The sequence below is a fragment of the Orbicella franksi genome, chromosome 7 (assembly GCF_964199315.1).
Source record: "Orbicella franksi chromosome 7, jaOrbFran1.1, whole genome shotgun sequence".
NCBI lineage: Eukaryota > Metazoa > Cnidaria > Anthozoa > Scleractinia > Merulinidae > Orbicella > Orbicella franksi.
In genome coordinates this window covers 26,462,817-26,480,710 of record NC_138151.1, presented here as the reverse complement: position 1 = coordinate 26,480,710, position 17,894 = coordinate 26,462,817, and the positions used below count along the sequence as shown (strand labels likewise).

Genomic DNA, 17,894 nt, shown 5'->3' with positions numbered 1-17,894 from the left:
ACAAATGTCGAGGGCGTGGATGGGTGTGATGGAATCTCAGTTTTCAGTTTAATTTTTTGCGATTTCTCATCTATCAGTTACAGTTTCAGTCCATTTCGCAGCTAACAGTAAATGTTGCAGACCAGATCTCAGCTGTTTGTTAAAAAAATCGCGTTATTTCTCAGCCGACTGTTAAAATTTTGTCCAATATTCTCAGCAGTCGGTTAAGGCCCATCGAGAACTCATATGTACAGACGAATTGTTCTGGCAGAATGGCGAACATGTAAATAATAAACTATTTTTAGGGCTGGCTGAACAAGTGACTAATTAAGTTTCAGCAGCGTTGTTTTGCTTCCCTTCCGGGGAGGAATGTTTTGTGCGGCAGCTGCTTCCGCAATGCCAGACAAAGAAAATAGATCTCTAACCTCCAGATGGAAATTTGGTCAAGGAAAACCTAGAATTATCATATGAACGGAAGTATTTGGTGAGGACGTTTGTCACTAGAACAATTGAAGTTGTGACTGTAATCAAGAAATATACATAGCTCGGGACGGGTGGCCCTGCCAACGGGAATTTCTTGTGAGGAAGAATTCGAGTCCGTCTCGATCTCAAAAACATCGAGCTTTGCTCCGATCGCCAAAAGAATGAATCTAGCAACAACTGTGAAATAATGCAGCAAATGAAATATATGTTGAATTTTAATTTTAAATTTTATCGACGCCATCAGTTGTCTCATGTTGACTATACCCTCCAGCAGTAAACGTCGTTACTTTTCATGTCTCTTTCTTTAGAGTTCTGATCCGCACAAAACCAAAGAAAACATGTGTTTTTCCTTTGTGTATTTGAGGTAATCTAATTTACTTAAGCTTAATTCCAGTAGTTCCACTCTCTAGCTCACCGTGAATTGCACGCGAAGTACAGAAGTCTAAACTGGCAATGAAACTTCCCACTGGGTTTAAAATCAAAGCGTTCATCAGTACTACCGTATTGTTTAGAATAAGGAAAAGCCACATGGAAGATTAACCAAACGTAATAATTGATTTGTAAAAGTAACCCCGCTCGCTTCGCTCGCCGAATTATTTTTTTCGAGCTCGTTGGGAACCTGTTCGCAACCGAACGGCTTTTTGTGACCACGTACTATTTGGAAGCCAATTAATCAGTTGCAACTTTACGACACATGTCACTTTCCGCCTCTTTTTATGAACATTCCACGACCTGCACTAAATCACAAGGACAAAGTTAAGAGGCACAAAAACAAAGGTGAATGCAGAAACTGGGGTGGAGAAAAGCTAAGAGAGAGAGTTTGCGAGTATATTGATAGCCTGGTTCAGGTGTCCGGCTATTTCGAGAGCAACGTGAAGGAAGGGGGGGGGGGGTTGACTGAGGGGAGGGGTGGCGGGCTTGACTGAACAGGCTAATTTCAGTTGATGGCCTCTCGGTTCTAATTTCGTCAGTTTCACTTTCGCTAGATACAATGGCACAATATCCAAATCCTTAGTACACGCACCGCCCCTCCTTTTCCCACTTCGATGTTGCGTGCTTACGTTAAGTTTCAGTTTTTAAAATTTAGCAACATTATATCGAATTATATTTGCAAATTGGAAAAAGTAGGGATTAATGGAGCCGAGATTATACTGAATGTCCCAACAAGATAACAAAGATTGTGGGATCAAAATACACAGTTCATTTTAAATTCTCACGACAATTAACCTTTCCCATCTGAAGTTAACCTTAACAGTCATATAACGACTGGTTCTAACGTTTAGAGCTCATGGAAGAAATGCTTAAGTGTAGTCATCCAATTTAAAGCTACGGAATAGTTCTTTTCTTTGCGGGCGCGGTTTTTTTCCCCAAGTGACTTTTGGTTACAAAGGTATTTAACCGACTATATACTCACTAGCTCCCACTTATTACCTCATTCCTTGTCTGACCTGCCAGTCAAACACGCAGACTCTTTATTCTACGATCAGCTTATTCTTCGCATGCACGCTACATTCAATAAATTCTTTGTTAGCTATGTCAGGGCTTTTTTAAGAGCTAAAATGCCTTACGTTCGCAATACCTTCCTATGATCTCGTCGTTCAAGTTAAATTTATTCACTCTCCTTTAAAGACAGCTAGTTTCATGTATTCCTCCAAAACGCTACATGACTCCAGCGACCTCACTGCAAAATGATAATTAGATAAAGACTAACAACAAGGCTTCAAAATCCTTATTCATGAAAACTTTTTAATCTCTTAGCCCAATGATCAAACACGACTAAATCGGGGATGATTTTATTCTGAAAGCCTATTCATGGTGTGCCCTTTGCTCTTGTCTTGACAAATCTTGGCTTGAGGGTCGTTTTGTTCATTAAATTTACCACCCTTTTGTACGCACTTTCGCCAAAAGTATCAATCGTTCTGTTGACATGACCGATTTGCGGTTAAAACGCAGTTTCCGTTCTGAGGTTTGGCCTAGGAAATGCTCCTGTTTTATCTGAATAAACGTGTTGGCAGATAGAGGAGTCCCGTTGCCAATCTTGACAGACTGCAAATTAAAAATCTCCGCTGCTAATCTGATCGAGCCAACAGAGACTCTATAGTTCTTCTGTAACGCTTAAGTATAAAGACAGCTTTTAAATTTCTAGACACTTGATAAGTAAGAGAAAGTTTCATATTCATGCTGTTTCGATTTTGCTAGCCACTGATTAGCATTTTTGTCTTTCAGTGCAGTCAATATAGCACTGCAAAATGCACGAATGAGGAAAGAAAGAATGAAACTGAAACAATATTTAGATCTAACACTGGCTGTAGACAATTTAGAAAAAGACCAGAACTTAGACTGAACGGACGCCTCTAGCCATTCGCGTAATCAAACAAAGCGTTTTTCTGTGAACCACAAGCTCATTATCAGGCTGTCGGGACGTACTTTAAGATTACCAGATAAGATTATTTTGACCGAAAATTGCATGCAAATTACCGCCATTCAAACGTTCCGAAAAAAAGAAACTTTGTAATGAGTTGCACGTCCTTGTGTGGTCTAAATAAAAACCATAGACACAGGGTACCCAACGGTTCATTTCTGTAAATTATCTGTTCGAGAGGCCTTAAACCCCCTCCAAATTTCTCAAGTTTGCCGTTTTCACCATATCCACACTAGAAAAGGAGGTTTTTCAAAAGGTTCTCCTTTGGAAACCGTTTTCGAAAAGCTGCTACTCTAAGACCCTGTAATAACTAGGCCAGTAATTTGCCAAGTCTCAAGTGCAGCTAAGCATTTTTTGCATCAAAACTAGTCAATGGAAATCATGCTATGATAAAAACGTTCGCTTCTGACGCAGACTTGACATGGATATTTTTTTGGTCGTTTGCCGGGTTACAGCCCGGGCGTAACAGGGATCAGTATTGTGAATTATTTTTGTGTGAAACTTTAGTTCGATCGTTGAACCTAAAGAAAAGTCCGGCAGACCCAAGTGGATCCCGCCGTTTTAAAGGTCAAAATCGGGCTTAATAAAGTTGGAGCTTTTTCCTTGATTTGTCAGATGTTCGCGGCATTTCTCGGGAGTTGATGGTGTGATTTCTACCCTTGTTTTATGAGGGGAACATCGGGGGGGGGGGGGGGGTTCTGAACACCGCAACACCGCAAGAAAAATTAACGAACACCGCATCACCGCAAGAAAAGTCAATGTAGTTTTAGCGCCATGATTCGTTCATCTACACTTAAAATAATACTTTTATACCTCAACAGTTTTCCACAAAATAAACACATCACAACGCTTTCATTTCGCACATGTCGATACTGCTGATGCCTGTAAATCAGTTTTCTTGCCTTTGTGAAGAAACCTTGCGCGAAACTAGGTAGCGGACGAAGAAAAAAGAGAGGAGACTCGAGAGATGGCTTTTACCCCCAGATCCCTCTCTTCTTTTACTTCGCTCACTTTTCTTGGTGTATAAACCCTCTGATTGAAGCCTTATCTTGACTGAAAGTATTGCTTTCCGGAGCTAACTGCGTTTGCGTTCGATATCGATAATCGTTTGAAAAAAATAGAAGGTCAAGAAAGTCGCAGGACCTTGGAGCGGGTATAGACCGGTATCAGAATGAGCTATAGACGAAACTGAATAGCGAAAGGAAAAAATAGTAAACGTGTTTTAATTTACAAAGCTTCCTTAGCTTAGAAAGCCTTCTTTCTTCCCTGCCCACGCAACATCTGAATATATTTTGTGACTGGTAGTTTTCGCCACCTTTTCCTTTTTTCATAGAAAAAACTTGCGCAGTCAATAATACATTATATTCGGCCTTGGCGTTTCCAGAATTTTCAGGATTGTTTCTGTCCTCGCTCCTACACGTGTCTACCGAACACTGAGCTCCGGGTGGCAGAGGTCGAGTTACTTGTCAAGTTACGTATAAATGAAAACAGCTTCGGATTGGCTGCCGAAGCATATTGAAGACTGACTAGAAGGTGCTGGTCTGTATTTTGTTACAAATTATCAACCTCAATGGTACGTGTTAGTCATAAATTAGCATGGATTAACGAAGTTTACATGCTAAATTTAGGTCAAATTTAGGTTTGAGAAACGCAAATCAAAAAACTCCAGCACCGCAAACAATTTCATTTCACCGAACACTGCAGCTTGAAAAATACAAACATCGCACACCGTAGGGTTTGAGATCACCGCAGCACCGCAAGTTGAGATATTATTCACCGCATTACCGCATTAAAAAAACATCAACACCGCAGCTCCGCATATCGCCATGTCCCCCTCTTTTATCACGATAAGCGTATAACGTTTTGGCTCGGCTTGTTCCCTTCATATCTTAATGTTCTCTTGTTAATTTGTTTTTGTAGTGCGAATGTCATCCAGTTGTTTGGCCGATGTTCAAGATTTTTGGATCCTACTTTGGATACTATTCCATTAAAGATATCATATCATTTACAGTGATCACTGCCTGTCTTGAATTGTTATCTCAAACAGAAATTTACTTTTCTTGGATGTTATTGTTCAGTCATCTATGGCTGATTTTTTTAATCTCCCATTTCTTTACTCTTGTTTTCCTTTGAATGTTGGTGGTAGTGGGAGACTATGCATAAGTAAATAATAAGTGTTTTATATGTATTTACACATAACTGTCAACCCATCTGGAGGCATCTTCAACAAAAGGACAAAGAGAAAGTTTATATTGTCATAGTACCTACAAAGATAAATTATACCAGAACCAGCCAATATGTTTGAAGCAAATGCCGAATTACCAACTGGTATTTTTAAAGACTATGAGCTTGGAGTCAACCAGAATCAACTTTGCTATATTTCCCAAGAACTAAATTTATCCACCTACTCTGTGGTCGTCAAACAAGGAAAGCTACAGCATGCTGCTGTTTACGACCTCAAATTTAGAATGGACGGGACCAAAACCAGGAGCCATCCCAAAACAGAATACTATAATGCAACCGACTACTTATAAAGCTGTATGGCAATCCGAAGTTTTAACAGCTACTACAATAATACAAGAACTTCATTTATATAGCGAGTATAGACCAAGCTATATCGCTTTACATGCAGTCATGAAAGTAAAACTAAATATAATAATTTAAACTAAATTAAGTGTAAACTTTAAGATAGAAATAATTATCTAAAAGCAATTCTGAAAAGATGAGTTTTTAAACGCGATTTAAACACGGCGACCGATGGACTTAACTTGATTTCAAGAGGCAGATCATTCTATAGTTTGGGGGCGGCAACTGAGAAGGCTCTGTCTCTGTAAGTTTTTAGACATACCTTTTTGCAAGTGTTCAATATAGCGCATGTGCTTTTTATTTCAAAATGTTATTACAATTTAATTATCTGAGTCAAAACATCCCAGTTTAAAATTAATGATCTGGTATACAGCTACATACTTGATTATTCTAAATTCAGTTAGTTACAATCACTACGAGTCAACATGTAGAAGTGCTGTGGAGACTGTTTTTGGCAAAATATTTAACATCCAATGTAGAAAATGTTAATATCAGTGCATGATCATTGTGTTGTTGACCACAAGACTTGCAGTGAATAATTAATTTTAAACTGACAGACACTTCAAATGACCTGCATAGCACTGTTTTGGGTAAAGAGTACTCTTTAGTTTACACAAGTTGCATTGAGCCGTAAACTTCATCAGAGGTGTGATATGAGGACATGTAATGAAGGCATGACCTATTCATTCATTGCTAATAGACAATCTTCCAGTTTAAAAAATATAAATTGCAACTAAATATAATTTACAACTGAACTTAATGTTGGCTACTGGCTCCAGAGTATATTTTTTTGTGCTGTTGGGCTGTTTTTTTTTTTCTGTGTTTGTCAGATTCAGTTTAAAAAAGATATCTCGGAATTCAAATTATTATTTTCAAGTAGATGTAAGTCAGTTTTTTTTTACACATTTGCCATTTGCAATTTAAGTTACAACCACTTTAAATAGTACGAGGTATATTTTTTGTCCAAAACATTCATTTCATGTAACTCAATCAGGCCTTCTTTCCATTGAGCCCGATTTCCCTTTTACATGGCCTCACATGTACTGAGAATGGACTCTCAGAGCAAATACAAGTTACCACTGGCGATCCAGACCTTGAGCTAAAGGGGTGGGGGGTTGTTTTGCTTGCGCTGCCGGCTTTTCTTCCTTCTGTGATTTTTTTCTTTTTTTTACCCAAAATAGGGGAGGGGGGGGGGGCGGGTGGGCCCCCTGGGTCGCTACTGACCCTAGATCCGCCAATGGATTTACATCCAACACCTAAACACTAGGTGAAGATAAATCTCTAACTCTCATCAGTTTGAACATTGATATCTCTAGTGGCACAGTAGCAATGTCTGAGACAAAGTCATTAGTAGGCCCTTTACTAACACATTCAAGGAAGTGTCTATGAAATAGATGATACAGTACATTAATCTTAGATTTGTAAGTTTCAAGAAATTGCTGAGAGTGCAATCTGGTACATGGGACCAATACAATTACTTTTTTGCCACTTACATTAATTGCCTCAACTTAGGGAATGTTGAAGCAAACCATACCCTACTTCTACAATAATTTATTGCCATTATCTATTTTTCTTATTCCATTTATTGCAATTTATTTTTGCTATTTTAAAAGAGCCATCGCTCATTAGCAAGCTGTTGATGATTCCCTTTGATTAACAAGAAAATACAGCGGGCGAAACTCGTTGAGCTTTACAAAAGTTTTCAACGGCAAAACATTGCTTAGTTTTCGACTTATTTAACCCTTTCCTTCGTAGGTTTTGCCTCTCAGCTCTCTTGGCGTCGAACGAAAAAATCATATTTGTCAAGAACTATTTTGTTGGCCAGCGATACACCGACGTACTTCATACATAAGTCGAGATATCTAAGAAAGAAAGTGCCGAAGTTGTTTAATTCCGGCAGGTTAAATGTCAGAAACGGAAATAATTCTCCGTTCAATCGAAGAGGTTCGACGTACCGCGAAGCTTGCCTAGTTCCTAGGCCTGAATAATTCGCCGTGGTCAATCGTTTCGGGTCACGTGGTCCGGGGCGAATACAATTCGTCTGGGATACGTTACCGAAATCAATCTGCACGCGAAGGCCTGGGAGAAAGCCGTACAGGAACTAGGTAACCGCGAAGCTTCGATTCCTAAAATCAGCTGTTCAGCACTGAAAATGGTGGCTTTTGACATTGAGCAGAAGACATCGGCGAAAAATTTAATATGGATGTCATTTGAGATTTCTTTCAGTAACGGAAGCGAGCGAGTCTCCTATAAGCCATATTTCCATATCACCTTCAGCACACGAAGGTGTTTACCGCTCGGTGATCAGGTGAAAATGAGCTCGAGCGAAAATTTCTCCCGGCAGGCCAACACCGCCTGGCTCACACGCTTACTTGTTTTGCGTTCTAATGCCCCAGTCTAAATCACCGGTAGTTAAGTTAAAGTGAGATGTTATATAATTACGTCATATAACAGCATGACTTCGGCACGTGTCTGGAGTCCTTTATTTGATAGGTTCCTTCGGATTTTCATTCAAATCACTTCTACTGGAGAGTGAAACGTTACTAACTCTGAGTGTTCACATAAAGCTTTCCTTTCTTCATCAAGTATGGGAGCACGGACAACGAAACTGGACAATAAAGGCGAGCAGGGAAACCAAATTGGTGGCTCGACGAAAAGGCGGTTGAAAATTACGAAGAAACGAAGATCAACTGAGCCCGGCAAAGGAGACCAACCGAAGGCAGTGAATCTCCAAGGCAAGGACGAACCAAATATGAAGAAAAAAACCCTCCAGGAATTGCATATGGATCCACCGCCCGGGTTCAGAAAGTTCGAGTCCGAAGTGGATTGGCAAAATATGGACGAGGACATTGCTTTACAGCTGTGGGAGGATGTTGTCAAGCCGCTGTATACTTTTTATGAAGTTCGACGCATCTCCAACCCATCAGGACTGTCAGTGACAATTAATTATTGCTAAATATGATCTGCAAAGTACAACCGAACTTTGGTCCGTTTGTTCTTATTGTGTTGTAAATAAAAAGCCACACTAATAGGTGTTTTTTGAGGGTGGTAAAGGGGGTACAGATCACGTTGCACGGAAAAAAAAAGCAGCCCTTTCACAATTCACGAAAAATACAACATTGGCATTTCACGCTTCACGGAAAATAAAAGAGAACGTTTTGGAAAATCAAGGTTCACGGCGACTATGGAAATCACGATTCACCAGGAAAAAATTAGCAATTTCACATTTCACGGGAAAAAAAAGGGCCGATCACGAGTCACGAAAATACTCTTTACCACCCTCTTTTTTGGCATTTTGCTGGGCGCCGTTTATTTTATCGTTGTGTAACAGCTCATAATGTAAATATAATGCTACTCTTAGAGTTAACGTTCAGCGTTTTTCATCCTTAGCTTTTTTCTAAGAGCAATGTGAATGTTCATACGGCTAGTTTTACCCGCAAAGTAAAACCGAATTTTGGCCCGTTTATTTTATGATATTGCTTTAACGATTCATAAAGCAAATCTAAAGCTACACTATAGAGTTGGTGTGCGGCGTTTTTTATGCCAAGTTTTTTTTCCTCAAGCAATGTTCATAGGGTAGATATTTCAAAATTTAATTTACTGCCTTGGCTCATTTTTTTGTGCTGGTGAGGAATTGTTGTAGATATGTGTTAGTTAAACCATTGATTTTTGATGCTTTTGGCGTTGTTTTTCCAAAACAGAATGGGCGCAAGGAATTAATTTTACAAAATACCTTTGACTTTTTTTGAGTGACAGTTTACAATCATTGCAAATCCTACACTATCGCTCCGAGGTTCAGGAATAAAACAACAAGACATTATGTTGAATTATCTAACGCTTTCGAATATATCCCACTGGTCATTCGTGGGATGTTCCATGATATAACGACGAGAGAGTGTTGCATAACCATTTTAGAAAATACAGTGGCCAACACAGTTAATACGACAGAATTTGCATACATTGTAATTCTAGTTCACTTTAATTACCTTCTGTTACAATTATGTCGGAACATGTACAAACCTGTGAAGTTTCACACCAACGCCCTTTCAAAATGAAAGCAAATTGTGAAAACAATAGCCTCACACACAGCTCCGAGAAACAGAGGTCGGACCAGCTAATTTAAAGGGAATAGGTCACAGTATTTAAGGAAATTGTGCTGACGTTCGTCAACTATAAGCTCTAAACTTTATACTGACAGAGTGACAGTCTTAGGGCCTGTTTAAAAGGAGGTAGGGTTACCCTAACAAGCGGGTTAACCCTAGCTGGTGGACAAAATATAGCACGGGTTTACAAGCAAAATTCCACAGGTAGGGTAACCCTACAACCCGGGACAAATTAATGCTTGGTTACACTCAAAGGTAGGTGGGTTAACCATACCTGGAGTGTTTACAAGGGAAAAAGTTAACCCATCTACCATGCAGGGTAATCCTAGCACGCAGATAGGGCAACCTGCTCACCCGGGTTACCCTAGCTGTCTTGTAAACACGACGAAGAAAAAAAGAGGAAATGTGTGGGTGCTAGGGTAACCCGCTTGCTAGGGTGACCCTCTCGCCTTGTAAACAGGCCCTTAAATTCAATTGTTATCGATTTGAAAAGCGGAAGTTGGGCTACTCACGGTTTTTAAGTTTACCCTAATGGAATCCGTTTTTGCCTCATTAATGATGCAGCTGAAATTGTCAGGAGCCCATCCTGAAATTGTCTAAAAACTGGGGTGACCTTGCTCCCTCAAGTCTCCCTTTCAAAGTACACATTGGAATGTGTATTTCGAAAATTCTGTCATCAATTAATAGTCAAAAGGGGTACATATTCAAAGAGTGCTAACTTGAAAACAGTGTGAAGCTAGCAATTGTTTGTTTGAGAATAATTTTGGTTAACGAGTGTTGGAGGAGAATTTTGACATAAACATGCATAAGGCGATCTATTCAATTCTTTTCAGTAAAAAATATTAACTATCACGGCAAATGTCTCATTACAACACCATTGAGCATTATTTACCAGCTCTGGTTTTCTTTCCCAGCTGCTCTCTCTCTCTCTCTCTCTCTCTCTCTCTAGTAGCGATGTAAATAGGTATGCAAAGTAGGAGTCATAGCCTCAGTTAATTGTACATGTTAATTTCGTCCTTTGTTTTGTTTGTTTCCTGTGCAACAGAACATAATAAATAAGTAGGTAAATAAATTAATAAGGGGAAAAATTACTGAACGCCTGGAAGAGGCTAGTATTTAATTATAAGTAGAATATTGTACATTTATTAGTGAAAGTAACCTGTAGAGTAGGCAATAAAAATAAGGTATGAAATTGTAAGCTAGTAGTATTGCAAGGACTGTAAATAGTGTACTGTAAATCGAGTATTGCAATGTGAGTGGTGTAAATAATGCAATTTTGTAAAGTAAGTATGTAAGTGTGTATTGAACGTATATCAGTTATCAATTAAAAAAACACTCATGTTCTGAGCATTCTCTTTGCATTCAGAGTTCAGTCGTTAAAGTGCCGAAATTGCACCATAATTCCAGTCATTCTAAATTAATCTTTACACTTCTCTAGTGCGTTCCTGTTAACTTAGACAGTGCACCCATACCAGGGACATTTTATCGAGTGCCTACTACACATTCTATTTGCGTCTCCTTTGAGTTCAAGGGTCTCTTAAATTGTTTCATTTTTTCAGATTGAAACTTTTTGATCCGTGCTGGTATTTTTCTGTGTTTAATCTATGTTCTATCTTTCGTGATCTCGATACGGTTCGCTTTCGATTCATGTGAAATTATTTTCTCTTTTTTCCTATTCTGTATGTTTGTGTTGTTTTGTTTATTTATGGCGTTGCCCATATCGTGCATGTGCAAGATTGAACACTGGCTTTTACACGCGAGGCTAACTGGTTAAAGATATCCACTAAACTGAGTTAGCATTCTATTGGAAAGTAGTTCGATCACTTGACCAACAGACTATAGTCTCTTGGCTTGACTGTTGTATTTTCCATGAAACCTTAGGAAAACATGCTATTCGGTAAAAGACTTACTAATTAAGGTTTACCACTAGTTCTAGAAACATCTCATTTAATAAACAATGTATGATATTTCCTGGACAGTATTTTTGTGTTCGATTCACTATAATATTCATATCTGACATTCAGTCTAAAGAACGATAAAGAATAGCTTGTATCGGAGAAAAAGTTACTCAGCAGCTGATGTAATCAATCATACAATTGCATTAAAAATTCTCCGTGCGAAAGACTTTATTCCCAAAAATTAGGGTGTCTCGATACAGATGATTCTGGAACATACCAAGCATTTTAAATCGGCTTCATTTTTATACGAAAGGTCTTGCGCGTAGCTTTAGACTCGTTTTGAAACAGAGACACGAGGTAACTCGGAAATGGCCTATTGCATATTGTGTGACTGCCGAATTGTTGGCATAACTTATTTTAACTCAAACTCCTGTACAAATATGTTTTAAAATCTGCACTAGTTTATTTTCCTGTGTTTGCCACTTACGTCGGTATATATTCTATCGCGTGTGACATTTTGGAAAATTATTTGTTTGGCTTTGGGGTTCACCTAGGCTCAGTCTCCAGCCGTGGGTGTTTCGGTGCGCCCTGGATTCTCTCCGCGTGGAGAGGATCGCGTTAGCGCACCGAAACACCCACGGCTGGGGACTGAGCCTAGGAATCACCAGAATATCTTGTTAGTTTACATCTAAGAGACGAGAAGAATTTTTTTTTTATTATGTTCTGATTAATCGCTACTTACACTGCTTACAATACAATATTAATGTAGTTACTTACACTACTTACAAAAAAACTTATTACTTACGCCACTTACGATACTAACACTTACCCTATACAATACGCATACTCACGCTACTTACAATACAACATAATCAGATTACTTGCGCTACTTACAATTCTAGCACGACAAGATCATACCAGTTTACTCCTGTCAGTAATGTAAATTCCGAATTGCGAATTACAGAAAATATGCATGGTATATATGCGCCTTGTTTCTTTTCCTTTCATTTTTATTTTCGTTTTCAGGGGACTGAGGTCAAGCTGTCAAGAGATTACAAAGGAGGTATCAGAGGCTCCCACTTTTTTAAAACGATTGTAGTTGTATTTTTTTCCATTTCATAGATATATTTTAAATACAGTAAGAAACCATTTAGTTTTGGAGAACATTTTTTCTGTCTACATAGCCAAATGTAATATTTAGCATTTAAGCAGCAGAAGTTAATTTGGTGTTTATGTTTAATTAGAGCTATCCGGCCTTAGACCCAGTGCTGTATCAGGCTCTAAGGGTGTCTCTTTGGCAATGACTTGGCAAGACTGTAGCCATACTTTAAAATTGGTCCAAAAATATTGCGTTTTTGGGCAAGCCCAAAATAAATGTGCAAGTTTCTCTGTTTCTCTTTCGCAGAAAGTGTATTTCTCGCTATCGACGAGACCAATTTTTTCAAGAAGTTGTTTGTTGATATTCTTCTATGAAGAAATTTAAAATTGAAAGTTATAAGTTTTGTGCTCTTTGTACATTGAAAAACCATTTGGTAAACTTCTTCCCAGTTGAGCTCTTGTTTTGTTGTGAGAGTGACGTCTTCCTGCCACTTTAGTTGACTTTGGTTGGGTGGTTCACTTTTTCCTGATACAAGTTTCTTATATACTAGTCTACTAGGTTTTTTGCTTTTTAAAAATTTTCACAAGAAACCTTCATGTTTAATAGAGGTTCTGATGTTATGGGGTATATATCTTTGAAGAAGTTTTATTGAAGATATAATTCCAAGAAAGGTTTAAGGTCGGGCTGTCAGGTCATGTATAGTTTGGAAAGCAGTGAGCGAGAGAAACTTTCCGAAGTCATCCATTGAATGTTTTACTTTTGTTATTCCTTTGAGGAACCATTCTTTTAAAAAAACTGGCTTATTCCCAACTCTTATAAGTGAATTATACCATAAGGGCGATGACCGAAAGTGATAATCTGATACAATCTTTTCTTCATAATTGGCTTCTGACCAGATTTCAAGAATTTCTTTGAGAAAAGGATCTGATACTTTAATAATGTTACGACTGTCTTTTATGTTTAGATTTCCAGTTAGTGTTACTTCACCTCCATATTTTTCAAGTTCTGAGTCAAAAAAACTTTTCCAGCTTTCACAGTTTTCCTTATCTAGATACTTCTTTATCCATGTGGCTTTGAGAGATCTATTAAAGGAAGTTATATCAATCATTTTAAGTCCCCCTTCTGAGTAATCATTAATCATTACCTTTCTTTTTATTTTGTCGCCTTTGTCATTCCATAAGAAGTTGTAAAACATTACATTTATCTCCTTTATAGCTGTATAATTTGTTTGCAGAGGAAAAAATATATATACCAGTTGTGAAGCCGGCTATGAGGCTTTTTAAAACAGTAATTTTACCTAAAAGGCCAAGTCTGCGAAGTTTCCAGCATCCCAGAATCGATTTAATTTTTCTTAGTTTATCTTTGTAATTCAAAGATATAGTTACATCAGGGTCTGTTGACAACCATACCCCTAACGCTCTAACTCTTTTTTTTTTGGCCATTTGAAGTCTTTTTCAGGGCAAAGTTTAAAATCCCAATCCGCACTTGCACCGATCCACAAAGCTTCTGTCTTTTTGCTGTTAAGTCTGAGGCCGGATATATCACCGAAATAGTCTATTATCTTCAAAGATTCTAGAGAGGATTCTTCGGAGCCGTCTAAAATAAGGGTCGTGTCATCCGCATATTGGCTAAGTTTAATTTCTTTGGCCTTTATGCCACGAATTTCTTTTTTTTGGCGAATTGCATTGGCGAGTACTTCTACAGAGAGAATAAATAGATACGGTGACAGAGGGCAAGCTTGCCTAACTCCCCTGTTGAGCTCAAAGAAATTACTTGCGCATCCATTGCTTAAAATACAGCTTTCGCTATTGCAGTAAAATACGTTTAACCAGTTCAGCAATGATGGGCCGAAACCAAAGTATTGGAAAGTTTTACGAATAAAGGGCCACTCCAGGGTATCAAAGGCTTTTTCAAAATCAAGAAAAAGGAGCAGTCCCGGCATATTGTTTGCTTTTGAAAATTTGATGACGCTGTCTATTAAACGAATGTTTTCTCCGATAAATCTGTCTCTAATGAAGCCGGTTTGATCGTCAGAGACAAGAAGTAGGTGTATCCCAAAGGAAAGTGGCTGGGGTTACAATTCATTCATTCAAGTTAAAAATGATTGAAAGCACTGATTATATTTATTGTTCTTAAAAACTGTAAAAGTGCCAGTTACGTTTATGTTGAGTTTGCGTGTTATTTCTTGTTAAGCTACGGTGGCCGGAAAAAAGAGTATTTACAAATTGTAATCACTTATGTAAAAAAAGGACTCCAAGCAACTACATTTATTGTTAAAAACTGTGAAAATGCCAGTTATGTTTGTTTTCAGTTTGTGTGTTATTTCTTGTTAAGCTACGATGGCCAAAGAAAAAGAATATTTACAAATTGTAATCTCTTATATATCAACACGACCACGCCCACAAAAAGAGATTTTGCTACACTGTGTAGTCACTTTCAACAATAACCCCCTTCACTTTCATATGGAAGTTCCCAAGGGGTCTTATAGCTCTTATAAAGTCAAGCATTGTTTGGGATTACAAACGCTCTCAGTTGAATCCCGTCCCCGGGTGGGTTAGGATTCGTAGCATTACCGTTACCACAAAACAGCTTCTTTAAGAAGGCTCGGAAATCCTTCATCTGTACCACGTATATGATAAAATTAATTGCGCCGTTTGAATAAACCAGCCCAACGCTAAGATACCTTGTTATAAAATCTGTTTTAAAATCAAGAGAAGGCTTAGCCAACATAACATAGGTTGAATAATACAGTATCGCTGAATATGGAATGATGAAAGCAAACGTCATAGCGATAAGAAGATATGTTCCACGGAGTTTAGTTGCTATCAAGTTGGCCCTGATGGCGTTGTTCCTCTGAATATCTATTCTTTTCCTTTTTCCTGTCCATAAGGTTTTTGCAACGGAAATATTAAGATAACTTAAAATAACACTCGGTATAAGGTGCTGTACTAAGACATAACATACGGTTATTATTCTAAAAGGTAGATAACTGTTATCGTATTTACAAATTACTGTATAATGTGTATCGTTAAGATCATATCTTATCCCTTTGAACATTGCTGTTGGCCCTAAAACGACAATAAAACCGACAAGCCATGCGGTATAAACAAGCTTGCGAACAGTAGAGACACTGAACGAGCGGGGAACGGCACGAGTTGACAAATACCTCTCCAAGCTTATTATCATTAAATTATTCATTGTTATAGAAGGTAGCAGTATGGCGATAAATCGAAAAATTCTGCATGCCCAGCCATGTTGGAACACATCGACCATAATCTGAATACATATCAAGGGAAGTGAAACTATATTACTCAGTATATCTGACAGAGCTAAGCTCTTAATGTAAAAGTTGAAATTTCGCAGAAATGGATTGTACTGCATATAAGAGACGGTCATTTTCTTAAACGATATAAAGTAATAAATTAGAACGTTGCCTACAAATCCTACTGCACCAACAGACGCAAAAACTAAGACAAGAGCGAGTTTAGTGGTGAAGCCTGCTGGTGTGAACACGTAGACTCGACTTTTCATTTCTGCGGCGTTGAGGAGAGCAGACTCATTATTGACAGAGAGGTTGGACATCATCTGCGATCCTTCCATGTTGGCCGTCTATGGAGATAAATTATACATGCTATAAACAACAATAACGACATAAACAAACCACCGCTTCACAACATCAATATAAGGGACGAAACATTATTTTTTGACGGAGGGGGTAAGGGCTGGGCAGTTCCCCCCCCCCCCAAAAAAAATTCCCGTACAGCAAAAACTGCTAAAAAAAAAATTCGGGCCAGGGAAGTCATGTGGAAAAAAAATGAGCAAGTGCGTTTTATCATCCAGGTCCCTTTTTTTTTGACTTCAAAATAATTGTTGCGAAAGTTATTGTGCTAAAAGTGATAAAAAATTTCATCCCCCAGAAAATTGACCAGCACCCGTGCCCACCACCACCCTCAAAAAAATGATGGTGCATCCCTGACAATCAACCAGGCAAACAATAAAAATTATAATAGACAAAGTAAAAAAGAGGAAAAGTAAAGGCATTTTTAAATAAAGAAACACATATCAAAGTCACGTTGAACAAGTGGTCACGAAATCTGATCTGCGTCACGTCGGGTAACTTGGACCTCTTTAAAATTATTCATTTTTTGAACATTTTGCCCTCGTTTGTACAGTAAAACGCAGAAAAGCGAAAAAGGTCACATAGAATAGGAAAGTTTAACATATTGAGCGTCAATGAAATCCCGTTTCGGGGAATCAGAAAAATATTAGGGTCGGCCTTTCGGGTCGGAACAATGGCGATTCTGGTTTGTTTACAAAAAAATTCGAGCGATTTCCGGACTATCAGGGAGACTAAGCTCGATTTCTTGTTACGCAAGGATGTTTTTCTAAAAGGCCCACTATTTTCGAAATCTACGTTAAATTTGGCGCATTTTGATACCAAATTTGTCGGGGTTTGAAAAATTTTGCTGTCGGCCTTATGGCAGGGAAGTTTGTGAAGTTCGGCTTACTAGCTCTCATTGTATTCTGCGCTTTGATTGTCTGTGTCGTGGAAGCTGCAGTTGGTCATGAGAGAACGATATGAAGAAGATTTCCGTGTAGGTAGCCGTGGCGTGCATGAGGAAATCAACAAGTAAAGCCCAAATATTTAATACCGTAGAATTTTCGATTGATTTCATTCGAGGATCTCAAAAACCCGGTCATTTAAGTAATTTTATTTTTTTGTATCCACATGTTTACATTCTATGTAAATAATTCACAGGCAAGTGAAAATAATCATACAGCAGCTATTCATAGATACATAAATATATGAGTTTATTCCTCTGATATCTTTTAGACGTAATCCTTCCAAAATGTTCATTGAAAACGTCTTCATCGACTTGAATTTCAATACATATACTTCGCGCAACTTCGGGATCCTCTCTGCGCCCTGAGTACAACTTTCTCTTGATCTCCCTTGAAAAATCTAGGCTAACTTTTCAAGACGCACAATCAGTAAAGTAGCTTCTTTAAACATATCAAGGATCTTGCGTGGACGCAAATGTAGTACTGCTCTTGCTAAAATGATAGATGACTGGCGCTTGGCTTGGAGTTCTAAAAAGTTGATAGGCTCTATTTGCAATTGATTTATCCAGGGTATTTGGCTCGATATGTCATAATTACTCTACGGCCTTACGCCCTACTGGGGGCTGTAAGGAATGATGATGAAGTCAATTACTCTCCACACTACGTGCTTACGGCATCAGTGATGAAGCAACAAATTTCTTGCAATCTTATTTGTCGGATCGAAAGCTAAAGAGTGAGAGTAAACGGTGTTCTTTCTCAGT

General features: G+C 38.4%; 1 protein-coding gene across 1 annotated transcript; it reads right to left on the bottom strand.

Moving 5' to 3' along the window:
• Positions 1-14,391: 14,391 nt before the first annotated feature.
• LOC145492377 (galanin receptor 2a-like) lies at positions 14,392-17,192 on the bottom strand. The gene has a single exon (XM_081471826.1). The coding sequence runs from the start codon at positions 16,168-16,170 to the stop codon at positions 15,070-15,072; it is 1,101 nt and encodes a 366-aa protein (XP_081327952.1). The 5' UTR covers positions 16,171-17,192; the 3' UTR covers positions 14,392-15,069.
• Positions 17,193-17,894: the final 702 nt, after the last annotated feature.

Excerpts from the sequence above, each read along its gene's own strand:
- LOC145492377 (XM_081471826.1), bottom strand. The coding sequence starts at position 16,170 with ATGGAAGGATCGCAGATGATGTCCAACCTCTCTGTCAATAATGAGTCT.